The sequence below is a fragment of the Megascapheus bottae genome, chromosome 3 (genome assembly GCF_031878675.1).
Source record: "Megascapheus bottae isolate mThoBot1 chromosome 3, mThoBot2.hap1, whole genome shotgun sequence".
NCBI lineage: Eukaryota > Metazoa > Chordata > Mammalia > Rodentia > Geomyidae > Megascapheus > Megascapheus bottae.
In genome coordinates, this window is record NC_143511.1 from 86253015 (window position 1) to 86279574 (window position 26560).

Here is a 26560-nt window from a genome sequence, read left to right on the forward strand (position 1 = left end):
GCCGAAGAAGGCCTCCTTCCTCCCTCCCTCCCTCCCTCTCTCCCTCTCTCCCTCCCTTCTTTCTTTCTCTAGTTATTTTCATTTTTGGTGCCAGTGTTGGGACTTGAACTCAGGGTCTGGCCATTGTCTTCCTTAGCTATTTCATTCAAGTCTAGCACTTTACCACTTGAGCCACAGCACCATGCCTGGTTTTTGCAGGCTAATTGGAAATAAGAGTCTCACAGACTTTTCTGCTGAGCTGGCTTCAGACCTTGCCCTGCATACCTCAGCCTCCGCGTAGCTGGGATCCCAGGCCTCTGCCAGGGCCAGGCTGCCTCCTTGTCATTGAGGAGGGGCAGGCCTGAGACTTCCATAGGAGAATCCTTGAGGCTGCTTCAGTCCCGAGGCTGGATCTGGGCACACATATGGACAGGTGGAGAAAGACTGCACAGAGCTGCCTGGGTTGGACAGATGAGGAAATAGGTGCCGCCTTGCTGTTGGTCACGGGCTGACCTGCTCAGGCCACTGGACCACCCCTCCCTTCCTCCCTTCCACGTAGGTGGTAGGCCGTGGCTTGTAGGGAGGACTCGGTGGGGTCAGTGCTGGCCAAGCCATGACCCCACTCACAGGTCTGCTCTCTCCCTACAGCATGAACGTGCAAGGCGATTATGAGCCCATCGACGCCACCGGCTTCATCAACATCAACTCCCTGAGGTGAGGCGCCCCGGGCCTTCCCCCCACATCCCTGGGCAGAAGCTCTCACGTCCCGACCACTGCTGAGCCACGGGCATCTTCAAGACACAGGGTGATGAGCACTCAGACCTGAGTTCAAACCCAGTCTCTGCAGGAGACTCAAAGATTCCTTCAGCAGTTCTGAGACGCAAGTGAGGATGAGAAGGTGCCAGGAGAGTTTACGGAAATGGAACATGTGACCCCGATGCTGGCACACGTTCTCATGCCACTACCCATCAAACCTCCCTCTGGCACCCTGCTAGGTCCTCTCCCGTGCTTGTTAGTTACACAGATCTGGGAGTCCCTGGAAACAGGCCCAGAGTGGTCCGGTGGCCTCCCTGGCTTGCACAGCTGAGAAGTTGGTAGAGACCAGTCTATCTGGTTTTGAGGGCTTAGTCAGGTAGAGAATATCTGCCCCAGCAACTTGCCTTGGGTGCAGGTCTGTGGCAGGCCAGGAGGCAAGGCATGTCAGGGGGACCCCTTGGGCCTCTTCCCTGTGGGCAGCCACCTCCACCTCCCTGCCTCCTGCACCCTCCACTTGTATTGTAAAAACCCTTTTCAATGGCTCATAATGGCCTCCACACATCTCCCAGCGCCCGCTACACGCTTTGTCTCCGACAATGACAATGTTTTCCCCCACAGATAAATTAATTACATAGCCCTGATTGGAGGGGCTGGGATGGGAGAAGGGTTAGAAGAAAAAGACAACTTCCCACACATCTTAACCAACAGCTGCCTTCCTCACGGAGCCACACAGGGCCTTGCCTGAATTAATTGAACTGTACACATGTTGTTATTGTGAATTTACATTTTCCTTTGTTTTCCCCCCCATGATTTACAGGCTAAAGGAATATCATCGTCTCCAGAGCAAGGTCACCACCAAATAGACCCCCGACAATGAAGAACTGGAGTCTCTTCTCCCTCACCTCTTCCTAGCACAGGGGCTAATTGTTGTGATAATTCGTCATTGTGACTTGTTCCTCTCGCCTGGCATTTGTTCCTGCAGCTTGCAAAAGGGGTCATCCATGGGAAAGGTGGGGGCAGCTGCCTTGGGGGAGCTGTTGGGGGGGAAAAAGACAATTAAAAAAAGATACATTAGTCTTTTGTTTCTTTATTGCTGCAGAGGTGTGTGTGTGTGTGTGCGTGTGTGTGTGTGTGTGTGTGTGAGAGAGAGAGAGAGAGAGAGAGAGAGAGAGAGAGAGAGAGAGAGAGAGAGAGAGAGAGAGAGAGAGAGAGACCATGCTTTTCTTGGCCCAGCCTCCATGGTTTCCTAGGAGCTGTGAAGGCCACCCTTTGCCAGGGAACCTGCTTATCTGACAGCCAATTCTGGACTCCTGGAATTCTATCACCCATAGTAGCTCTGTGGCAGGCATGTGCCCAGGAAGCCAGAGAGCTTGGGAGCATGTAGGACCCATAATCTTTAGAGTCACCTCCTCCCCCACCCTCCAGGTCCACAGGGGACCCTCTGGAAATGGCAGCCATGCCAATCACATCACACTGAGTCACAGCTGAGCAACTAACTGGCTGCTTTGAGCAGCCTAAATTATGGAGGGCATCTGACTCACACCTGTAATCCTTGCAACTAAAGAAGCTGAAATCTGAGAAAGCTCAAAGCAGTCCCAGGTAGGAAGGTCCATGAGACTCATCTTCAATGAACCACCAGAAAAACTAGAAGTGGAGCTGCGATTCAAGTGGTAGAGTGAAAATGCCAAGAAATGCCCAGGCCCTGAGTTCTAGTCCCATTAAAAAAATGATAAAGGGGCCGGGAGTTTGGCCTAGTGGTTAAAGTGCTTGCCTAGCATGCATGAAGACCCGGGTTGGATTCCTCGGTACCACATACATAGAAAAAAGCCGGAAGTGGTGCTGAGGCTCAAGTGGTAGAGCTCTAGCCTTGAGAAAATCCAAGGACAGTGCTCAGGCCCTGAGCTCAAGGACAGGACTGGCCAAAAAAAAATGATAAAGCCAGGCACAGGTTGCTCACTCCTATAGTCCTAGCTACTCAGGAGGCTGAGATCTGAGGATTGTGGTTCAAAGCCAGCCCAGGCACTAAACCACCAGGAAACAGGAAGTGGCGCTTGGCTCAAGGGGTAGGGCAGTGGTTTTGAGCTGAAGAGCTCAAGGACAGCACCTAGGCCCAAAGTTCAAGCCCCATGACCGACTAAAATAATAAAAGATGAAGCATTTCCAGTAAAAGGGACCTGGGCTGAGAAAAGAACATAAGGCAGAATTTTGTGGAACTCTCCGGGTCATGGCCTTATTTCCTATCAGTCCATAAATCAGGGCTTAAGGCAGCCATGTCTGTACTGTGACCCCTTTGGTCATAGCTGATTGGGTGCCTAACCTAAAGAGAGCATAAGTTACTTTAGGTACCCTGGGGTGATGGAGGAGGAGGAAGGGGGGGGGATGGTGGGGAGGACTGGATTTAGAGTCCACTTTCCTATCCTGATACATCGTGAAAGTAGCTTTTCTTTTCCTTCCCTCTCTCTTTTTTTTTTTTTTGGCCAGTCCTGGGCTTGAGCTCAGGGCCTGAGCACTGTCCTTGGACTTTCTCAAGGCTAGAGCTCTGCCACTTGAGCCCCAGCACCACTTCTGGCTCTTTTCTATGTATGTGGTACCGAGGAATTGAACCCGGGTCTTCGTGCATGCTAGGCAAGCACTCTACCACTAGGCCAAACTCCTGGCTCGTTTTTTATTTATTTTGGTGCCAGTGCTGGGGCTTGAACTCAGGACCTGAGCACTGCCCTTGAGCCTCTTTGTGGTCAAGGCTAGTGTTCTACCACTTGAGCCACAGTGCCGATTCTGTTTTAATTTGTGAGTACTTTATTGGTGTTAAGAGTCTCGGTCAGCGGAGCACAGTGGCACAGGCCTGCAATCCTAGCTGCTCAGGAAGCTGATATCTGAATATATCGGTTTGAAGCTAGGCTAGACACAAAAGACCTTCAGACTCTTATGGGAAGTGGGGCTGTGGCTCCAGGGGTAGGGCTGAAGAGCTCAGGGACAGCGTTCAGGCCCAGAGTTCAAGCCCCATAACCCACCAAAAAAAAAAAAAAAATAGTCTCACAGTCTTTCCTGCCTGGACTGGCTTTGAGCTGTGATGCTCAGATTGCATCCTTGAGTGGCTAGGGTGACAGGCGTGAGCCACTAGCCTTGCCCGCCTGAAAGGAGCATTTCCCCTTGTGGGGAGTCAGCTTGGCGAGGGAGTTTCTGCTTGTAACCAAAACCAGCCTTCCTGGACAGATGACCACTGACTGCCTGGACCTTGCCAGGCTTTGAACTTGACACCTGATCTCATCAGCACGACTCACGGCCTTTGTCAGAAAGTTGTGGCTTTACTACTTGTTTTTCTCCAGCTAGGCAGGGTGGGTGGTGCCTGCCCAGGCAGGGTTAGCAAAAGCAAAATGGGAACAAAGGCCCTGGGGTGTGACTTCAGTAGGGGAGCACATTACCACTAAGTCACATTCCCAGCTTCATTGATCTTTTCAGAGCTAGGCCTTGCACTTGCTTTCTTGGCGCTCCCCCACTTGATCTATGCCTCCATCCCAGCTTTTTGCGACTTATTTTGGAGATGGAATCTCACTGACTTTTCTGTCCCAGCTGGCCTCAAACCTCAAACCTCTTGATATCAGCCTCCTGAATAGGTAGGATTAGAGCCACCAACACAGTGCAAGCTTCACTGAAGCTTCAGAACCATCCTTTGAGGTAGGCACTTGGACCTGTCCTATAGTGCAGAGAAAAAGAATTATCCAAGGCCTCTCAGCTAAACAGAGTCAGGCCTGGCTGGTCCCCAGATCTCGTGTGAAGGACAGAAGGAAGAAAGGAAGGAAGAAAGGAAGGAAGAAAGGAAGGAAGGAAGGAAGACTTTACATAAACAACATCATTCAACCACCTAGTTCTAAACATTGCTTACACTTCTCATATTCCTTCCCCCCACCCCAAGTCCTAGAGCTTAAATTCAGGGCCTAAGCACTGTCCTTGGGCTTTCTCAAGGCTAGAGCCCTACCACTTGAGCCACAGCACCAGTTCTGGCTTTTTCCATGTATGTGGTACCGAGGAATTAAGCCCAGAGCTTCATGCATGCTAAGCGAGCACTCTACCACTAGGCTAAACTCCTGGCCCCTCATATTAAAATGCTTTCTTCAGCCAGGCGCAGTGGCTCACGCCTGTAATCCTAGCTACTCAGGAGGCTGAGATCTGAGGATCAAGGTTCAAAGCCAGCCCAGGCACCTGAGACGCTTATCTCCAATTAACTTCTAGAAAACGGGAAGTGGGGCTTGGCTCAGAGACAGCGCCCAGGCTGTGTTCAAGCCCCATGACCGCCCCCCCCCCACACACACACAAAAGCTTTTTTTCCATGCTTATCCTTGGAGAGTTAATATACATTGTTTGGGTTGGTGGTTTGTTTGTTGCTGGGGATACATAGTTTTCCACTCTCACTTACACCCTGCTGGTTCTGCAGCAGGCATTACTTGCCAGTGTTGCAGCTCCACTGCCAGCACTATGCTACGCTGTAATTTCCTCCAGTTCTTGCCCCAGTCTATCCTCTCGTCCCCAGGTGGCTCTCCGTGTCTGCCTGGCTATGTCACAGTCGTCTGAGACTCTAGGCTGTGCTCTGATGGGTCACCCCTATTATAATCAGGTGTTTATTGGTCTGATTCAACAACATTCTGATGAGCTGTTAATTCCTAATCAGGTCCCTCTGCAAACCCTCTTCTCAATGTCAAGGTCACAGGAAGGTTATTGAGCCTGGAAAAGGCTGGGAGAGAGACAGGATATTCTGAAACAATGTCTCTTTTGCATCTGATTTGTACCTGCTAGGCCAAAACACTAGCTCAGAGGTCTTGGTCCTAATTTACTCTCACTGGGATTGAACCCAGGACTGTTACTTGCTAAATACATACATTACCACATGTCCAGCACCAAGATTTTATGGAATTCTGTTTGTTTGTTTGTTTGCCAGTCCTGGGGTTTGAGCTCAGGGTCTGGGCACTACCCTCTCAGGCTAGAGCTCTACCCCTTTGAGCCATAGCACCACTTCCAGCTTTTTCTATGTATGTGGTACTGAGGAATGGAACCCAGGGTTTCATGAATGGCAGGCGAGCACTCTACCACTAGGCCACATTCCCAGCCCCATTATTTTATGTCTTATAGTATACAGATGTATGCTTGATTGTGAATACTTTGTATCCTGGTTTTAAAAACTTAACATTGTTTTGTAAACACTTTTCTACACCATTAAAAGCTCGAACACTTTCAACAACTATGTAATATTCCAATCTACCGATATTCCCTAATTAATCTTTCCCCATTTAATAAAGTTTTTCCACATTTTACATTATTAGAATTATTCTAATTAGAATTACTCTACATTCTAAATTATTATTTTGTTGGCTAATGATGATGGTGGTGATGGTGGTGGTGGGTTTTGCCACGCTGGGTTTTGTATCCAAGCTCCTGAACATGCTAGTGCTTTACTCTACAAATAAGCTGTATCACTAGCCTTTTTTTTTTTTTTTTTTTTTTTTTTTTTTTTTTTTTTTTTTTGCCAGTCCTGGGGTTTGAACTCAGAGCCTGGGCACTGTCCCTGAGCTTCTTTTTGGCTCAAGGCTAGCACTGTACCACTTGAGCCACAGTGCCACTTCCAGCTTTTTCTGTGTATGTGATACTGAGGAATTGAACCCAGGGTTTCATGCACGCTAAGTAACATTCTACCACTAAGCCACATTCCCAGCCCAAATGAGATTCTTTATCTGCAATTAATCAGAAAAAAATCAGAAGTGAAGCTGTGTCTTAAATGGCAAAGTGACAGCCTTGAGTAAAAAAGAAGCTCAGGGACAGCACGTGGGCCCTAAACTGGCGAGAGACAGAGAGAGAGAGAGAGAGAGAGAGAGAGAGACAGAGACAGAGACAGAGACAGAGACAGAGACAGAGACAGAGACAGAGACAGAGAGAGATTACCAGTGCAAAAATAAAAATAGGTCTAAAGACATAGCTCAGTAGAAGAGCACATGCCCAGAAAGTGTGAAGTCCTGAGTTTAAATTCCAGTAACAACAAAAAGAGAAAGAAAACAGGATAAAGCCTAGTATTGGGGCCTCTTGCTTATCTGGTGGCGTGTGGGCTGTGAAACTCCATGATTGAGGGAGTAAATGAATGAAGGAAGCTGTGCCTGTCTGCTCTTCCACTGAGATACATAGTGGGGCTCACACCAGACTATGCTGGGGTGAGGGGCAAAGTGGAAGGCAGGCACAGCCTCCATTGCATGAGCTGTCTGAGGTCTAGGGAGCGCTCTTATCCTGGATTGGTGCTCCAGATGTAGAGGGAGACACAGCTGGAATCAGGAGCTGCCAGCAATCCTGGATGCCAGGGTAGAGCCCAGGATGCAAGGTACCAAGGACAGTAGTTCCCCTGCACACTCCCCCCCCTCCCCTGGCCTCCCAACCTCCCTCCACCGGCCACCCAACTGCATCCTCTCTTGTCTCTATCTTAGACTCCATTGCAACGCCCTATGATACAGCCAGGCCCCTCTGAGCTCCCAGAGCTCAGAGGCCATGCCAGGTGCCCAATTGCTGCTCTCCCTGCAAACGTCCTTCCCTATGCCTTGTCCTCCAGCCCATGACAGCACATGCAAAGCCCAGGCCTCAGCCAGCCTCAAACCTGGGAGTTCAGCCCCTGCCAGCTCCACCTTGACCTTGACGTTCCATATGGTTTCAGGGGGCAAGAGTCCCACGGCCTTGACTGTGGAGCAGAGTAGAGCCAGGCACGGAGCGATCCACAGGCCTCTCAGGCTGGGGAAAGGTCAGACAATCGATATCTCATCTGCAGCTCGCTAGCGGAAGTGATGGCTATTGGAACATGGTAATGGGTGTTGTCTAGTGGAAGAGACTAATCTCCCCAGCTGTGGCGGGCTCTGCAGGTGGCCCACGCGCCAGCAGGCTCGCTCAGTGGCTAACCATGGTCACTGATGCCCCAGGGTGTTCCAGGCACTTTTAAAGCCACAGCCACATCGCGGTCTGTGTGCTGGTGTCTGTCCTGGCTGTCCTGGCACAAAGCCTCAGAGGTGATTCCATCAAATACAGGTGGACAAACTGAGACCAAAGCTTTGCCCAGGGTTGTGTACTCAGTCAGACTGAAACTGTACTCATTAGCTTCCCCAGCCAGCGCCCCCAAAAGTTGGCTGTACAAACCCATGGTGTGGGGAGAAATATATTATCTGACTTGAGAAAAGCTTGATGCCAGGTATTGGTGGCTTATACTATAATCCTAGCTGCTCAGCAGACTGAGATCTGAGGATTGAGGTTCAAAGTCAGTCCAGACAGGAAAAACACAAACAAACAAAAAAACCCCATGAAGCTCTTAGCCAATTAAGGAGCAAAAAACGCTGAAAATACTGTTGTGGCTCAAATGGTAGAGCGCCAGCTTTGAGTGAAAAAGCAACAGGTCCTGAGTTCAAGAATGGCATTAACAAAACAAAAAAAGTCGTTTGTGCAGCTCCTGCCTGTTCAGAAGCTCTTGTAGAACTTTCCTTCACGCTGTCCCCAAAGGCCCCCAATCTCTAAGAGGGCTCAGCGAGGATGGACGTTTGGACGTGGCTCCAGGGAACTAGTGAGCTGAATGAGTTTGAACGGAAAGGCCGCAGGGCTGGTCTCTGCAGGTGTGGACAGGAGATGGAGTACATCTTGCTTGCTGGGCCTACAGCCCTGTGTCTGAACCTAAGACCCAGAAACCCACTACCTGGGTGAATCTGATGTCTGTTGACATTTCAGAGCCTCAGACCTGGAGAGACGGAAGCCAATGACCTCCCCGCAGCAGCGTCCTGGTAAGCGGGTTCTATAGTGGTTCTAGAAGCTGGGCAGGCCAAGTCCCTTTTAGGCAAGTGTCGCCTCACACATGGGGTCCACACGGGGTCTACAGTGGCCGTGCTCAGCCATAAGCCACGTTCACCAGCCTTTCTGTGGTAGTCATCGGTCACGTCTAGGCCTTCGAGGGCTTCCTGCCTGGCCACAGCCTGTAGCCACTGCCAACCACGCCACCAGGATGGACTCAGCCCTGGCTTTACCTGGTGGAGACTCAGTCTCCTCCTCTATGAAACGGGTCCAACCATAGCCTTGTCATGAGCAAAAATGTACACAGACAGCCTCGCGCAGGGCAGAGGCTCAGGAACTCCCTCCCACCACACACTCTGACCCTGGAGAGGGGGCAGGCATGGATTGGAACCAACTCTGACCTCAGTGTCCCCCACTGTCCCACTGCACAGGGTCCCACAGAGACCCTGCCGGTGATTCGGCTCAGACATCATGAAACGGCCCTGATACGCGGGGATCCCTCCATCTGGGCTCACTGACCCCATCCTGTCTGAGGTTGGACAACTCACTGTTCATCCCCCATGCCAGCTGTTTCTGATCATTTATTTATGCCTTGTCACCCATTCCTGCGCCAGAAGCTCCTCCCCGGGGCCTTGCCACCCACCAGACCCAATCACAAAGACAGATGTCAGCCATGCTTCAATATGGATCGTCTCGAAGGGGTGGGGGTGAGAAGAGAGAAGTAGGGGTTCAGCTCCCTTTCTTTGGGTGGATACAGACCAAAGTCAGCACTCTACAGTACTGGGCACGAGTCCAGGGTCCAATTAAGCAACAAAAATGCTGAAAATGCAGGGGTAGCTCCAATGGTGGAGTGCTAGCCTGGAGGGAAAAAGCTAAGAAAGAATGTAAGGTCCTGCGTTTGAGCCACAGTGCATACACATGGGGAAAAAAAACTAAGGGATAGTGCCCAGGCCCTGAGTTCAAGAGCACCCCCATTCCAAACAAGCTTCGCTGCTGGGGAGAGGATGTTGGTGTCTCACGGAGGCCACTTAGAGGACTTGGGGAGCCTCTGAGGATGGCGAGCATGGACAGATGTTCCAGGCAGAGGAAGAAATGTGTTCAGAGGTGAGAGGTTGTGGAAACCAAGAGCATGGAGAGAGAGAACAAGGGCCGGGAGGCAGGCAGGACGTGGGAACTCAGTTGGCTCCGAGAGCATCAGAAAACTGTAGGTGCCTCAGGATAGAAAAGCAAGTGGAGCAGCAGCCTGGGTTCCCCCCCCCCCCAAGAACCTCTCTCCTCATGATCCCAGGCCCCTCAGCCCCACTCCCCTGCCCCCGTGTCCCGGGTTGGCGAGGCTCATAGCCCCGTGCCCCGGTGAGCCCTGAGGGGAAGGTTCTCCCAAAGAGTGGGCTCTCTGCTCCCCCTGAGCCCTCCCAACAAGGCGGCTTTGTCTTGTGCCTCCACAGACCCCAGGCTCTTCCCCAGCCCCCCGCAGCCGGTGCCCAGTTCTGAAAGGAGGCTTTATCTGCGTCCTGGGCCAGATCGCTGGGAAGCTGGTGGCTGGGGCTGGCCCATGGGGCCCGACGGCTGCCACAGCCCTGACTTCTGGGGCCGCAGACACCAGAGGGACTGGGACAAAGGGGTGCCCTGGGGGAGCAGTTTGTCCAGGCCCCACCCCAGACAGAGACAAGAGAGCTACACAGCTCTCGAATGCCCTCCCACCCCTACAATCTGGTCACTCGATCGCAGTGGTCAGTGATGGTCCTTTATGTAGCTCCTGCCTGTGGGAAAAAAGCAGGCAGGTGAGGCTGAGATGCCGGTGTGTGGACCTCCTGGGCGGGGCGGGGGGGGGGGGGCGGTGAGGGGGTAGGGAGTGTCTGGGAAGCTTCTGGAATAGGATAGCTTGGGAAGAAAGGCCCTAGTCAAACAAGAGAGAATTTCATGACATATACCCTCAGCCAGCACCAGGCAGGGCTGAAAGAGAAGCAAGCAGGCAAGCAGGCAAGCAGGCAGATATGGCCAGATGGCTGGCATACCTCATGCCCGGGGCAGAGGACACTGGCACCGCCCAGCCAGCCCTGCGTAGCCACTGTTTGTGGGCAACAGTCACCATGATGTCATCAGGTGCCTCTGGGAATTTCAAACATGGATCAAGAAATGAATAGAGGCCCGGAGAGGTTAATCCATCTTCCCAAAGTCAGGTTGGGAGCCCTGAGTTCAAACCCCAGTACCAGCAAAAGTAAAGAATGTGAGCCTTACTCTACTGGCCACTTCATGACACAGAGAGGGGCCATGGGTGAGAAGAGAGAATTAACCACATCTTAGGAGTACAGGCTGGTCCTGGTCCATTTGGAAAAAGCCAGCCATTGCACAAATAAGGAAACAGAGGCAGAAGGGAACAGCCTTTGCCCAGCCAACCAAGGTGAAACTTAGCTGACACCGGGGTCCGCCAGCTTCTGGCTGTGTGTCACCCCAGGGACAGTGCTGGGGCAAGCAGGACAGTAGACACCACCAGGATTGGGGGCGGCTCCCCTTTCCCTCCTTGCCCCAGTTGAGGAACCATGATATACAACATACACGGGAATGTGGCTGCGTGCCTGCTTCATGTTGCTGGATCTGCATTTTTTGACCCTCCAGGGAGGGACACCTGACAGGTGACCAGTGCAGCGAAGCCATGAGAGCTTCCTAAGACTCAATTAGTGGATCATGTCCTAGTCCTTCTCTCCTCCTCCACCCTGAACTGACCTCCCCTCCCCCTGCCCCGTGCTGAGACCTCCACAGCACCGCTCTGAGTCCGCTGTGGGATTGGTTCCATGCTAGATTGACACACTGACAAGCTCTACAAAGCATTACCCCAGGAAGGGAGAAGTAGTCCACACCTGTAATCTTAGCACTCATAAGGATGATGCAGAAGGATTGGGAATTCCAGGCCAGGCTTACATAGCTGTCAAAAAAACCCAACCAAACAACAACAACAAAGACAAGTTATTTGGGAGACAAGACCAGAAAGATGGAAGTTCGAGGCTGAACCTGACCAAATGTTAGCAAGAGCCCATCAACACGTCAGGTGTGGTGTGTACCTGTAATCCTAGCTTTGCAGAAGGCATAGGTAAGAAAGAGGAAGCCAGTCCAGGGCCAGGCCCTGGCAAAAGCACAAGAGCCAATAAAATAAAATAAAGTAATACATGAATAAGAAATGCATGGAAAGGGCTAGAGGCATGGCTCCGCTCAGGTGTGAGATCACCTACCTAGCAAGCAAATTCAAAGCCCAACATCCCTTCAAATACAGAATAGGCCCAGAAAAACAAGTGTGTGCCCCAAGGCATAATGAACAGGAGGAAAAGCAAACCCGCCTGCCCCCGGAGGCTGTGGCTGGCTCTTGTCTCTTTCCTGGCACTGCCTGCCCCTGTCCTTACTGCCCTCACTGTCCTGGGGGAGGAGAACCCATCCGCAGAGTCGCCAGGGCATGTTCAGAACGTGGCTCCAAGCCCTCTTGGAGGTCATAGGTCAGGGCAGTTTCCCATCGATCTATTTGGCCCTCCCTGGGCTGGAGCCCTTTGCCCCCTCATCCCCCAGAGCCATATCAAACTTCAACAGCTTCTCCCCAGCCTCAAGCAACCAAAACACAGGGCATTGCTTTCAAACACAGCTCCCGGGCGATTTCCCAGCTGGGCTGGTGGACCCCTGACCCCACTGAGATGTAATGCATCTCCTGGTTTAGCTGGGTGGATGGCGCTGGGGAAAACAGCCCCCAGGTGGACCAGTGAGAACAGCAGTGAGGACACCCCTCATTCAGCCAGGGCGGCCGCCCCACCTGCTAGCCCCGACACCTCCACAGGCCGCTGTTGTTCTACTGCAGCGTCTCTGCGCAAACCTGCCAGAGCTGTCATTCAGCTGGGGAAACTGAGCCTGGGTGGGCCCTCGGCTCACAGAGCGCAGGGAATTGTTTGGGAGCAAGCTTGACATTTCAGAGAGACAAACTGGCCTGGTGCTGTTGCTCGTGCCTGTAATTCTAGATGCTCAGGAGGCTGAGATCTGAGGAGACAAATCTGAGAGATTCTCATCAAGTGGTAGAAAGCCAGCCATGACAACAGGAGAGGACAAATGAAGGTGAGAGGCCCTGAGTCTCAGGATATACCACACACACACACACACACACCGCCCTGCCTTGAACTCCACCTGCTTTAGAAACCATCCCTCCTGATAATCTGGCTCGGTTTTGACATTCCCCAGTCCACAGCAGGGCCAGCGGTGTGGGCAGCGCTGTGCTCAGGAGGACGAGGCTAACAAGAGTAGAAGGGCCCCGTGTCCATATCTTTCGGTCCTCTCTTGACCCCATGCCAGCCTGGGCTGTCAGGAAGAGCAGGTGGCTTTGACAGCGCCCCCTCCCCAAGCAGGGTCAATGGAGCAAAAGGGTCCTGGAAACAGTATGTGGCCACTGCCCAGAGCAGCAACTAGTCTGCCCATTAACCACATCTGGCCACATTCAGGTTTGAGAGAAGTTATGGGAGGAGGAGGAGGAGGAGGAGGAGAAGGAGGAGGAGGAGGAGGAGGCGGGACGGTGGCAGAAATGTGTATATGTGCGTGCATGCGTGCGTGCGTGCGTGCGTGTGTGTGTGTGTGTGTGTGGCGCTGATGGCTCTCACCTTTCATCCTAGTGACTCAGGAGGCTGAGGTCTGAGGACGGAGGTTTGAAGCCAGCCCTGGCAAGAGAGTATCTCCCGTTAACCAGCAAAAAGGCTGGGAATAGAGGAGTGCAAGGCCCTGAGTTCAAGCCCTAGTACCAGCACAAAAGAGAACAGAAGAATGTATTTCCTCAGTGACTATTTAAGTGGAAGATGATGGGTAGGTGGATACACGGACAAATGAGAGGGATAGGTGTGGGGGGGGAGTGGGTGAAAGGATGGAGGGAGGGAGGGATAGGGAGGGATGGGTGGATGCTTGAGGGAAGATAGAAGGATGCATGGATAGATAGAGGGATTGTGGATGGGTGGAGTTGGGTGGGTGGATGAGTCTATGGATGGAAGGCAACATTTTAAATTACATCCCCTTGTTTTTAAGGAAGCTAAAACCAAGGCTACAGAGAAGCAGGAGCTAAGAAGCCAAACTGCATTAATTTGAAGCAAAAATAAAGCGGTTTCCCCTCCAGGACCTTGAACTCAGGGGGTGGGTGCTGTCTCTGAGCCTCTTCGTGCTCAAGGCCAGTGCTCTATCATTTTTTTTGCCAGTCCTGGGGCTTGAACTCAGAGCCTGAACTCTCTCCTTGGGTTTTCTCAAGGCTAGAGCTCTACCACTTGAGCCACAGCATCACTGCTGGCTTTTTCTATGTATGTGGTACCAAGGAATTGAACCCCGGTCTTCGTGCATGCTAGGCAAGCACTCTACCACTAGGCCAAACTCTTGCTCTACCATTTTGGAGCCACAGTATCACCTCTGGCTTTTTGAGTATTTTTCTGGAGGTGTCTCACGGGGACTTTCCTGCGCAGGCTGGATTTGAGCTACGATCCTCAGATCTCAGCCTCCTGCGTAGCCGATGGCTCCTGGCCCCCGGCCCACTTCTTGCTTCTCAACCAGGGGCGGGAGGCTCCCTTCTCCCCGGTTCCTGTGCCATCAGAGAGGAGGGGGGACTTTTGTCCTTGGACGGTCTGCGCACTCAGAAGTGGCTTCATTCTCCGCTGACCGGGCGGCCATTAGGAAAAGGCAGGCACATTACCCACTCGGAGGCACAATGGTTGGCTAATTCAGCCATGCTATTTCACCTGAACACCGTGTGTGCAGCCGGGCCTCCCCTCCAGAGCAAGGCGGACCCCATCTGTCGGCCAGCTTGCTCCAGTGTCTGGCCATTATGCTTCCGTGCGTGGACTGGATGGGGAGGGGAGGCAATGGGGGATGGCACGCGGCTGCCCCTGGTCGCTCTCCTCTTGTGTCTTTATCCTTCCAGGGCCAACCAAACCCAACTTGCTTGAAAGAATGATGTCGGCCACGTGCGGAGCAAGCCTAATGCACTGGCTCCTCTTTGTCCACTCGCCTCTCCTACCCACTTCTCCCACTCAGAAAGCCACTTCAAACACATCAGCGGCAATGCCACAAAACAGCCACTTGTTGGCTAATTGGGCTAAACAGCTGTGCAGGGTCGGGGGCCGGGGGAGGCGGTTCTGAAAGGAGCCCCTCTCGGAGCCCCAACCAGAGTCCAGCTCCAGGGAACAGGCCAGCCCTGCTGGGGTCTCCCCACCTCTGCTTCTGCACCTCCTGCTCTGAGCCTGGGATATGTGAGCCTGGGACCCCAGAGGGCAGAATTCTCCTCCCTGCTCGGGGGAGGCCCCGAGTTTCTGCCACTTTCTTGTCTGCTCCAGGATCCCCAGAACTGCCTCAGGTTGAATACTCAGCGCTATAGCAAGGTTCAAATCCAGACTTGCTGTAGATAAGGTGTGTGTGTATGTGTGTATGTGAGCTGGTACTGGGGTTTGAACTCAGGGCCTTGCACTTTTTCTTAGCCTTTCTGCTCCAAGCTAGCACTCCACCATTAGAGCCACGCCTCCATTTCCTGCATCTTGCTGATTAATTGTAGAGGAGAGTCTCTTTGATTTGTCTGCCTAGACTGGCTTCGAACCATCATCCTCAGATCTTAGCCCCTTGGGCAGTTAGGGTTACAGGTTTCAGCCACCAGCGCCTGGCAAGTCGAGTGACTTCAAACCTCAACCTCTCTGGATGTTGGCTTCCTCAGCAGAGCAACAGCACAACAGCAGCACCTGCCCTGAACTGTGTTGTGAGAATCCACTGAACAGAGTGTATGTCGGGGGTGGGGGTGGGGGGTCTGTCAGGATCTTGACACACTTGCTAAGCAAAGAACTTCACCTTGCCCCAGTCTGGAGGGTGGATGCCACCAACAGGCCCAATTGCAGGGGACCTTGACCCAATAAGTTATGATACAGACTGAAGGATAAGAACCTGGCCAGCCCAAGTCATGGGAAGCTGAATCATCATGGATAAGAATGGCATGTGCAAATGTCCTGAGACAGGTCTGCTTGAAGGACCAGACAGGAAGCCAGTGTGATGGCCAGCTAGGGAGTACCCAAGTTGGAAATCCCGTATGGACCGTGCGAGGGGTGTGACTTTAGCCACAGAGAGGGTGCAGGTCTAGCTTTGTCAAAGAAGTTCTGGGAAGAGGAGAGAGCAGAAGCAGGGAGCTCTTCCTCCAGGGCTCAACACCCTGGGGGGTGGGGGTGGCAAAGATGTTCTGGGCTCTGGCCCCAGCGGTGTCACCTCAGCCCAGTGATGGGAAGCAGGGGTTCAATACCACAGTCAAGGGATTATAGGTTTGCCAGTAGCTTGTCCTTTCTGTCACACGGGCAGTGACAAGGCACCCTGCTATCTGTGGGCTCAACTGTCACCACCACCCACTGGATCAGGACTCCGTTAGAGAGTGTGCAAGTCCCCAATTCCTGCAACTGCTCTGCCCACTGCTCTCTGAGAGCTGCTGCCCTCTGTCAGAGGCAGGACAGCCACAGGCATGGTGGCCCACAGAGGACAGTGGCAGTGGCAGTGCTGTCTCAGCCAGGGAATGGAGAGGCACTGGTAAGATGCCAGGCTGAGGTGGATACATGTCTTCCTGTGTCCCCGACTCCTCTTTTCAGCCCAGCAGTGCTGTGGCCCTGCCATTTCTCCCTTGGGTCTCGTCAAAGTGACTCAGCTCAGGAAAATAACTCACTCGCCTCAGGTCCCTGGGATAACTGCCACCCACTTCATTTGTGCTTCAGATGCCTCTTCTGCTTCCTGGTAAACTGTGTGTGTGAGTCTGCGCACACATGCGTGTGTTTTCTTTTCAGATCTCGCTAAGGAAAAGAACTTAATTGCTTCTGAGTTTCAGAGTAACGTGGTCCTTACAGAAAACAACAGCGAAACAAAACACATTGGACCAATACAAAAACGTAGAAAGAAGAGAAGAAAAACAATGAAACAGATTTTCACAGCCTTGAGGGTCCCTACTTATAAAATTGGGGTGTCTCCCATCTGTCACCAACCTACAGGGTCTCTTATTGACCCCTCAAGCTCAGGATCTTGGTCCCCATGGGAATTCTCTATTTCTTTCTTTCTTTCTTTCTTTCTTTCTTGTCAGCCCTGGGGCTTGGCCTCTGGGCCTGGACTCTCGAGCTCTTCAGCTCAAGGCTACTATCCCACCCCTTGAGCCACAGCGCCACTTTTCGTTTTCTAGTGGCTAGTTGGAGATAAGCGTCTCATGGTCTTGAGTGCCCAGGCTGGCGTTGAATCTCCATCCTCAGATCTGAGCCTCCTGAGGAGCTCAGCTCACAGGTGTGAGCACTGCGCCCGGCTTCCCGCCACTGATTCTTCACATCTGTACTGACCATCACTTTGGGTCAAAACAAGATCCAGAACCAGGTGCCAGTGGTCACGCCTGTAATCCTAACTATGTAATAGGGAGGCTCAGATATGAGCATCTCAGTTCAAAGCCAGACTGGGCAAGAGAGTCCACGAGACTCTCATCTCCAGCTAACCACCAAAAAGCTAGAAGGGAAGCTGTGGTTCAAGTGGTAGGGTACCAACCTTAGGCAAACAAGTTTAAGGGTCAGAACCCAGGCCCTGAGTTCAAGCCCCAGAACTGGCACACACACACACACACACACACATACACACACACACACACACACACACAAACACACATAGGCTCCAACCATTCTGCCTCATGTCTAGATTTTCTTTTTGGTGTCAGTCCGGGGCTTGAGCTCGGGGCCTGAGCACTGTCCTTGGGCTTTCTCAATGCTAGAGCTCTACCACTTGAGCCTCAGCACCACTTCTGGCTTTTTCTATGTATGTGGTACTGAGGAATCGAACCCAGGTCTTTGTGCATGCTAGGCAAGCACTCTACCACTAGGCCAAACTCCTGGTTCCTAGACCTCACCTTGGCCTGGCCTGTTAGGTACTTAGGGGCAAACCCTTGGCTTCCTCTCTGTTAGCCCCACCCCCAGTATTAATGGACCCCAGAGGCAAGGTGCAGGAAAGGCAGCTGGTGTGGACAGGTGCACTGGACACCCTGCCGAGGGGAAGGAAGGAGACCTCTTAGTAGAGAAGAATGAAAATGCAGGAATCCAATGAACAGAGACAACACATGGCCCACCAGGGTGCTTCTTGTTCTTACACTGCCTTGGTCTCCTGTTCAAAGTGTTGCTTCTTCCCATAATGCCCTGGATTGCCACTCAAACTCCCACCTCCGGAGTGAAGGAAGTCTTCAGAGACTCTCGCACATGACCAATCAAGTCCACTACCATATTCCTGCACGATCAGGATGACCTATCACCTTAACCTCCGTGCTTCTGCTCACGGGCAGAGACCAGTGAAGGACAGGAGTTTGCAAGGGTGCCCCACTGACCCACAGTAGGGCATGAAGGCCACTTACCTAGGGGACATTCCTGGCTTCTGACGCCTCCCTATCCCATCTGGGCTCCACTGTTGCTTTCAATAAACTCACTGACTTATCACCACTCCTTTGCCTCTGAATTCTTTGCCTAGCAGAGAAATAGAGCCATCCCCTTAATTGGCATCGCTGCCAAGTCCTTGGCATGCCTGAGCTCGTCCATGTGGAAGTGAGCACTGCTGCTGCCCACGCTGTTTGGGGAGCCACCTCACATCAGACAAGATTGCCTGAGAACCTCGAGTGAGTTGTGTGAGCTGGGATCTGACCTGGTATTGCCTCCTTGTGCAAACTAGCCACGGGGCAGGAAGCAAGCCCCCTGTGAGGGACAATCCTGTCATGTTGAGGGCTCACGACCCAATGTTTTGTAGGCGTTAGAATCTTTTCTGTTTATGTGGTTGCTTGAAACATGTTCTAGCTTTGGCTGGGTATCTTGAGTTCAGTTGAGTGTTGGGATAAACTTTAACCCCTTTCAAACTAGCCAATAGCTCACAGGGAACCTAAGCTCTTACCAATCAGAACAAAGGTCGGTAATGCATTACAAGGAATAAAGCCTTGGCTTCCTCTTGTTTTGCTGAGCTCCTCTGGAGAGCCCGTCCCTACTCCTACATGACTGCCCAGTATCTCAAGACATTTCCAATGTTTTGAGGGCTGCATAGGAGTTAGTCCTCTGGAGAAAAGTTCCATTTGGAATGGACAGAGGTTTCGGTGAGTCAAGACACAGGTGGGACTCAGCTTGGGCAGGGGACGCATGGGTGGCTGCAAGTGGGGTACATGCGGGGCATGCTGGGAAGAGAAGGTAACAGGCACCAGCTGGCTGTGCTGTGGTGAGCTTTAGACACCTGATCAGACCCTTGGGCTTGAGCCTCAGGCTCTCTGGAGGAGCCTGGAGAAAGGCAAATGAGAGGGAGGTGGTAACTGGATCAGAGCCAGCGCCCACCTTGTCTCTATCACAGCAAAGGCTTCCATTGGTTGGTCAGATGTCTGGGATGAGATTTCACTTGGAAGGCTGGTGCAGCAAGCTTGTTTGAAACTGCCCCACAGGCTGGGAAAGCTTAGAGCCAGGAATGGCTGGACTGCAATTTTATGGTTGCTTTGTTCTTCAAAAGCTTTGGTTGAGTTCCACCCACTACTCTCCAGCTCTGGGCGCTGAGGAGAGTATGTTCAACTGCTCCTGTCTCAGGGTTCCTGGATCTCAGGTCTGGAGTCAGGATCCCTGAGTAAGAGTCCCAGCTCTACCTATTACTTGCTTGGTGGCATTACATAAGTCATCTTGCTGAAAATGATTCTGCCCTCATCCTTGGACTTGGTCTGCGGCTGTACCCACAGATCAAACAGTTTTACCTCCAGCCAGTTCACTTACCCTCAGTGCAGCCAGGAGTTTAAGCCCCAGGACAAAACAAAACTGCTTGTTCCCATTTATCATGAAAAGTATTGGCCATATTAGGTGGTTACTGCTCATTTTTGCAGCTTAGGTGAGAGAAAGGGCCCTGAGAATAGCTTCTGCATGTATCTATCTTTGATTTTTCTCCATTGGCTTCAATTCTACATTCAGAGCAGAGATTGTTTCCCCACACACACCCGAGCTTGAATTCAAGGGTCTCTTGCTCAGTTTTTTTTTTTCAATAATGACCGGTGCTCTACCACTTGAGCCACAGCTCCGCTTCTGGAATTTTGCTTATTAATTGGAGATAACAGTCTTACTGATTTGTCTTTCCAGGATGGCTTCAAACCTGGATTTTCAGATCTCAGCCTCCTGAATAGCTAGGATTACAGCTGTGAGTCCCCAGTGCCCAATTGGAGAGGTTTTTTTGTTTGTTTGCTTTTTTTTTTGTCAGTCCTGGCTTGACCTCAGGGCCTGAGCACTGTCCTTGGACTTTCTCAAGGCTAGAGCTCTACCACTTGAGCCTCAGCACCACTTCTGGCTTTTTTTCTATGTATGTGGTACTGAGGAATCGAATCTGGGTCTTCATGCATGCTAGGCAAGCACTCTACCACTAGGCCAAACTCCCCACCCTGGAGAGGTATTTTTGATGAAGAGTTGAAAGCTCATGAGCTGGCATCCCAAGGGCCTGATTCTGAGCCCCTTCCCAGTAACTGTATGACCTTATTGGAAATAAAGTCAGTGGTGGAGGGTTTTCAAAACAGGCACCTGATGCTAAGTACACAATTCCTAAGAGCTTGTTTACACAATCACTTACAGCTTGCAGATGTGGCCGTCCTGAAGTCTATACACTTGGAAGGCCCCTAGGCATGCAGGGTAGGTCATCTAGCAAGGGGAAAAGAGGACTACGATGAATGAGAAAGTGAGGAAAAGCTGCATATGAAGCGACGTGCCAAAGGCTCATGCTTGTAATCTTAGATACGCAGGAAGCTGAGATTTGAGGACTGTGGTTCAAAGTCTGCCTGGGCAGGAAAGTCCATGAGACACTTATACTTCCAATTAATCACACACACACAAAAGGGCCAGAAGTAGAGTGGTGGCTCACATGGTAGAATGCTAGCCTCGCGTGAAAGAAGCTCAGAGACGGTGTCCAGACTCTGAGTTCAAGTCCCAGGACTGGCATTAAAAAGATAACAAAACAGGGACATAGCCTAGTGGTAGAATGCTTGCCTAGCATGTACAAAGCCCTGGGTTCAATTCTTTGGTATTATATATACAGAAAAGGCTGGAAATGACACTGTGGCTCAAGGGGCAAAGCCCTAGCCTTGAGCAAAAAATATTCAAGGACAGTGCCCAGGCTCTGAGTTCAAGCACCAGGAAATCCAAGAAGATTATATACCCCGTAGTATCCAGGCAATGGGGGATGGGGGTGAGGAGGAAAAATCTGCCCACCATTAACCATTAAGTCTTGCTTTCACTGCACATTATGTCTCTGAGTACAGTTTTTGAGCTTGGACAGGTTACTGTGTTTCTCATAACCTTTAGCAAGTTGTTGAAATTCTCGGAGCCTGTTTGCTCCAGAGGGGGACAATCCTACTCTCTGTTGCCCAGAGATGCCAGTGTGTGTCCAGAAACTGGAGCAGAGTTTGCTGACTAGACAGCGGGCTGGAGAGGCAGACAAGAAGCACTCAGACTACAAAAGTCAAGAAAATGATCAAAGAGTTCATTTGCGATCCCAGGCCACTGAATTGAGGATTATGACTTGAGGCCAGCCTGGGCTACCTAACAAAACTCTACCTCAAAAAGACTTAAGTAAGCGGGTGTCAGTTGCTCACATCTGTAAGCCTGGCTACCTATAGGAGGCTGAGATCCTGAAGGGTATGGTTTGAAACCAGCCTCGGCAGAAGAGTCCAAGAGGCTCCATCTCCAAAGTTACTAGCCAAAAGCTGGACTGGAGGCCTAGCTCTAGTGACAGACTGAAGCTGAGCAAGCAAGCAGCACCAGATCCTGAGTTCTAGCCACAGTGCCAGCAAAACAAATAAATGACAAATATGAAGGTAGGCCTAAATCATGAAGACACAAAGGGTTAGGTAATTTATGTGCCTTATGCTACCCAATCTCTCCTCTTCTCTCTCCCTCTCTCTTTTCTCAGAGACAGAACCCTGAGGCTCAGGAGAGTTTGGTCAGTTTCCCAAGATCCCAAGACTAGACATGGCTGAGCTTGGAATTTGCTCCAAGACCTCTTGACAACTGTGCCCTGCTCTCTGCCGATGTAGCCCTCCACATCTATGTTTTAATTCTGCCAGCAGCAAAGACACCAGCAGAGTCAAGCATAGGAAGGAGCTACTGGGACAACATTTAGTGGTTCCCAGAGACAGTCTGGCCCTGGAAGGCCTTTGGGCCTAGCTATGTAGGGGGCACCCACAGTGTGTGCCACCCACCTGCATATCCAGCTGGGAGGCAGGATGGGGGATTTACAGGCTGGTGGAGGTGACAGATGCCAACCAGGACTTGCTGGTGACTAGAGGCCAGTGGACAGGGACAGGCAGGCTGGCATCACCGGCAGTTGCAGTGGATAAAGTGGTGGAGTATTTCTATGGCTTGGACATGCCTCGTGGGCTGGACCAAGCCTCCGTCCGTGCTGATGTTGGCAGACTGCATCCTTTTCGTGGGGCCTGGAGATTTTCAGTGTTAGCCCATGCGCAGGTGGGATGGGAGCCTGGTCTGATACAGGGGGCAAGGAAAGCTTCTGACAGAGAGAGGAGGGCAGGCGAGGCATCTACATTGGAAGTGTTCAAGGCAGGAAGGAACAGGGCACAGGCGATCAAGTTCAGGATGAAGCCAGGGTGGAGGGAAACGCAGTGCCTTGTGTCACTGAAGCCAGGGATATACCTCAAGGTCAGTGCTATAACCAAGAGGGGCATGGCCTAGCAGGGCCCCCTTGGGACCCTTTTCAGGAACAGAGGAAAAAGAGATGGAAAAGGAGCCCCTCCCTTGAACCTGCCACTCCCCATGCCATCAGGGTCACAGGGCGTGATGCACAGACTACTCCTTAGAGCCCCAGAACCCTTTCTGGTCTCTACACAGGTTGCACCCCTCACTTAGCAGAATGCCCAAGCATGACAGCAGCTGCTGCCGGCTCAGGCCCCCTGGAGTGCCAATTCTGAAAATGACAAATGGAGACCCAATAGAAAGGTTGGAAAATGGGTACCTCTGTGTCTTCCTGAGTCTATTGCAGGTTTGGAAATAGCTGAGCTGAGGGAGGACCACGGGGAGGGGTACAGCAGGGCACCCAAGGGAACCACTGGAGCTCCAGGAACCCGGGGAGGGGGGGGCGAACCCCCCAGGAGAAGAGAAGAGAGGAAGCAAAGGGACGGATGTCATGGACATATTAAAGGATAAAAAGGACAAATGTTAACATGGACACACACACACACACACACACACACACACACAAAAGACCAATTGCAGTGTGTGGCCTAACCTAAACGTGTGTGTGTGTGTGTGTGTGTGTGTGTGTGTGTGTGTGTGAGAGAGAGAGAGAGAGAGAGAGAGAGAGAGAGAGAGAGAGAGAGAGAGAGAGAGAGAGAGAGGTGGGCTCTGAGGAGCAATTCAAAAGCCTCAGCCTCTCAACTCATCTGAACACCCCCTTTCTCTCTTTGCCCCCCCACTACCAAAAAAGGGAGAGAGAGAGAGAGCATGAGAGAAAGAAGGAAAACAAAATATCTACAGTTGTCGAGACAAGAGGAGAAAAATAGAGGCAAACATCCGTAATTTTCTCTGTGGGGCTTTGCGGTAATTGAGCCATTTGGATAAAAATAAAGGCAGCAGGCCCCTTAGGTAAGAAGAGCTTTTGCAATCTAAGAAGCTTGAATTAGGCGTCTTGTGTCACTTGAAATCCCCCGTCCTCCCCCTTCTTTGGGCGACCCAAACCGCTTTCCCTTTTCTTATTATTTTTTTAAGTACCCTGTCAAATGTCGTCTGTAGAGCAGAGAATTTCAGCTGTCACAACTAATTTCAATTTTTTTTTTCCCTGTATGCTTTCCTCACTTGGCATGGGGGGGAGGGACTTGACTGGGCCCCTCCCCCTCCCACTCGTTCCCACTCCATCTTTTTATATCTCATTATTGTTGTTCTTTCAACATCAGATTTAAATCATGAATTTCTTGGGGGAGTGTTTAAGGGCTGTATTTTGCCCTATGGGAAGCGACATCTGGCCCTGATGGTTTCTTTCTTTTTCTTTTTTTGACAGGGGGTTGGTGGTGCTGAGGCTTGAACTCAGGGCTTGGGCACTGGGCCTCAGATTTTGCTGCTTAAGGCTTGTACTCTACCCCTTGAGCCACAGCCCCACTTCCAGCTCGCTGGGGGTTAATTTGTCTTCCCTGGAGGGGTATCCTAGATTGTTCTAGGCCTAGACCTGCAATGTGATGAACCAGCTAAGAGCTGGAGTTCCTGCTACTGAGGCCAATGCCACAGGGTAGAGAGTGAGTTCTAGGTTCCTGCGGAGAATGAGTCCCAGGCCATCTGTCGGGCCCTGGCCCAAAGGCTCCTGATGGGTGAACTCAGCGTTCTCAGACAGCCTCCATATGGTACAATCCTAATACCGTTTCCATTTTACAGGAGGGGAAACTGTGGTATAGAGCAGTTTATCTGACCTGCCCTAAGTCACAGTGTGGGTAAAAGACAGAATCAGGAGTTGGGCCCAGAACTCCCACTCTCAAACACACATCCGGCACCTATGAGCCTCCCAAGGGGTGCCCATTACCTCCATGTAGCCTGGTGGTGAGGGGTAGAACTCCAGGGCGCACAAGGCTGACCTCTAGCTCTCCCCTTCACAGGGAGCCCTTGCATTGCCCCAAGCCATTTGTTTTTCTCACCTGAAAAACTGGGTGTAACACTAGAGGGTCATCACAAGTCCCCCTGGGCCTTCCAAGCTCAGAGCTAGACTACATTTCCCAGGTGCCCCTGCAGGTAAGTAGAGCCATGTGGCTAGATACTGACCAATGGAATGTAAGGTAGAAATGATGTCATCACTTCTGGCCTGTCTTAAAATGTCCTGCACCCACCATTCTCATGCACTGGACCCTGGACCCATGAATGACTATGTGGGAGACACACACCCACACACTGGGCCCCTCTGTCTCCCGTCGGCCGTAAACTGAGTAGGAAATGAGCTGCAGTGTGAGTGTCTGCTAGCTGATAAAATTTTACTAGCGGAAACCAGGGAAGAAGGATTTATTTTGGCTCACAGTTTCAGGCCCCAGTAGACTGGCTGTATATTGCTTTCAGTCTTGTCAGAAGCATCATGGTAGAAGGGTATGGCAGAGGAAGACTGCTCACCTCCTGGCAGCTAGGAAGCAAACATACACATGCACACACACAGAGCATCATGGTGGAGGGGTGGGGTAGGCAAGAGCTGCTCACTTCCTGGCAGCTAGGAAGCAGAGCAAAAATAGACAAGAGAAGTTCTACCCTCTGAAAGACACTCCACCATCACCTACTTCCTGCAGTTAGGCACTTATTTCCTAGTTTCCATCACTTTCCAAGGTGCCACAAAATCATGACTTCATGAACTGATTTGTACACTAATTGGATCAGATTCTTCATGATCCAGTCACCTCCCAAAGTCCCACCTGTAAACAGTGATTGGGGACTAGACTTTATAGCTCACATCTTTGGGGGACTTTAATCTCCAAAATAGTTAATCAATGCTTCCAAGAGAACATGCCAAAATTATAGCTACACAGGAGGCTGAGGTATTGAGGATAACAGTTTGAAGCCAGCCTAGGCAAGAAATTCCATAAAACTGTTATCTTCAACCAACCACCAAAAAGCTGGAAGTGGAGCTGGGGATCTAGTGATATAGTGAGCAAAAATTCTCAGGGACAGTGTCCAAACCCCTTCCCCCCCAAAAAAAAACCCACCAAAAATATCATGGTGGGAGGGGGTGGCAGAAGAAAAATGCTCACTTCATGAGAGCCAGGAAGCAAAGAGAAATAGACAGGAAAGATGATGCCCTTTGAAACACACACACACACTTATTTCCTCCCATTATAGCCATCCTAGTTTCCAGATTAAGGTGCCATCAAGTTAGATTCCAGCATCGCCTCAGTCTTTATGATCCAACCACTTCCCAAAAGTCTGAAGTGGGCCAGGTCTAACCATACATGCTTTTGGGAGACACTTCATCTCCAAACAGCAGAAGGTATTGATTAGGTAATCAATGCCTCAAAGAGTGACTCTCTCCAGAATGTCAGCACCCAGCACTAGGGTGCCACAGCTCCTTCCTTCACAGATGTGGAGGTATGGCCAGATGCTAGGTACACTCATGTCTGGGGATGGGCAGCACACTCAGCTTTCAGACTGGACACCTGGGCTCCTTGCCATTCTCTTGTTAGCAACATTCGGGTTGGTAGCTCTTGATCTCTGTGACCTTCCTCCTCCCTCCAGTTAAAGACCTAGTCCTGCCTTCACCCACAGTAATTAAAATTTTTTTTGCCAGTCCTGGGACTTGAACCCAGGGTCTGAGCCCTGTCCTTGGGCTTTCTCAAGGCTAGAGCTCTACTACTTGAGCCACAGCACCACTTCTGGCTTTTTCTATGTATGTGGTACCGAGGAATCGAATCTGGGTCTTCATGCATGCTAGGCAAGCACTCTACCACTAGGCCAAACTCAGGGCCCATACCAACTGTAGTTAAAAAGACACGTGTCTACCCACCACAGGGCCTCCTGACCCATCAACTGCCTGTACACATGTCTGACTCGCCACATTATTGCCTCCCTCTAAATATCTAAGGAGGTAAGCAGCTGGGAGTGGTGGCTCAAAACTGTATTCCTAGCTATGTGGGAGGAGCTGAATGGAGAATGGAGGTTCAAAGCCAATCTGGGAAAAATTTAAAACAAGAATTTAGATGGCATCCCATCTAATGGCTGGATATGCTGGCATGTACCTGTTATTCCGGCTGTGGGTAATATGCAATGCCTGGGTGCAGTAGGCAATGGCTGTTACCCCAACAATGTAGGGAAACTCAATCTCAAAAATAAACTGTGCAGCCTGGTCCTGGTAGCTCATGCCTGTAATCCTAGCTACTCGGGAGGCTGAGTTCTAAGAATCAAAATTCAAAGCCAGTCAGACAGTTAAAGTCCATGAGACTCTTATCTCCAATTGACCACCAAAAAGCCAGAAGTAGAGGTGGGGCTTAAGTCATAGAGTGCTAACCTTGAGAGAAAAAAAAAAA

General features: G+C 51.2%; 1 protein-coding gene and 1 long non-coding RNA gene across 2 annotated transcripts in view; both read left to right on the forward strand.

Annotated features, from left to right (window-relative positions):
* Window positions 1-1776, forward strand: part of Ass1 (argininosuccinate synthase 1) — a 43552-nt gene extending 41776 nt beyond the window's left edge. The window contains exons 15-16 of the mRNA XM_090330818.1: window positions 628-693; window positions 1553-1776. Of these exons, the coding sequence (XP_090186944.1) occupies window positions 628-693; window positions 1553-1598 (112 nt within the window). The 3' untranslated portion in view covers window positions 1599-1776. The remainder of the gene's footprint in view (window positions 1-627; window positions 694-1552) is intronic.
* Window positions 1777-21205: 19429 nt separating this feature from the next.
* LOC150066042 (uncharacterized) lies at window positions 21206-23081 on the forward strand. The gene is made up of 3 exons (XR_016534821.1): window positions 21206-21379; window positions 22410-22517; window positions 23005-23081. It is a non-coding gene; the product is annotated as an uncharacterized LOC150066042 (long non-coding RNA).
* The last annotated feature ends 3479 nt before the right edge of the window (window positions 23082-26560 follow it).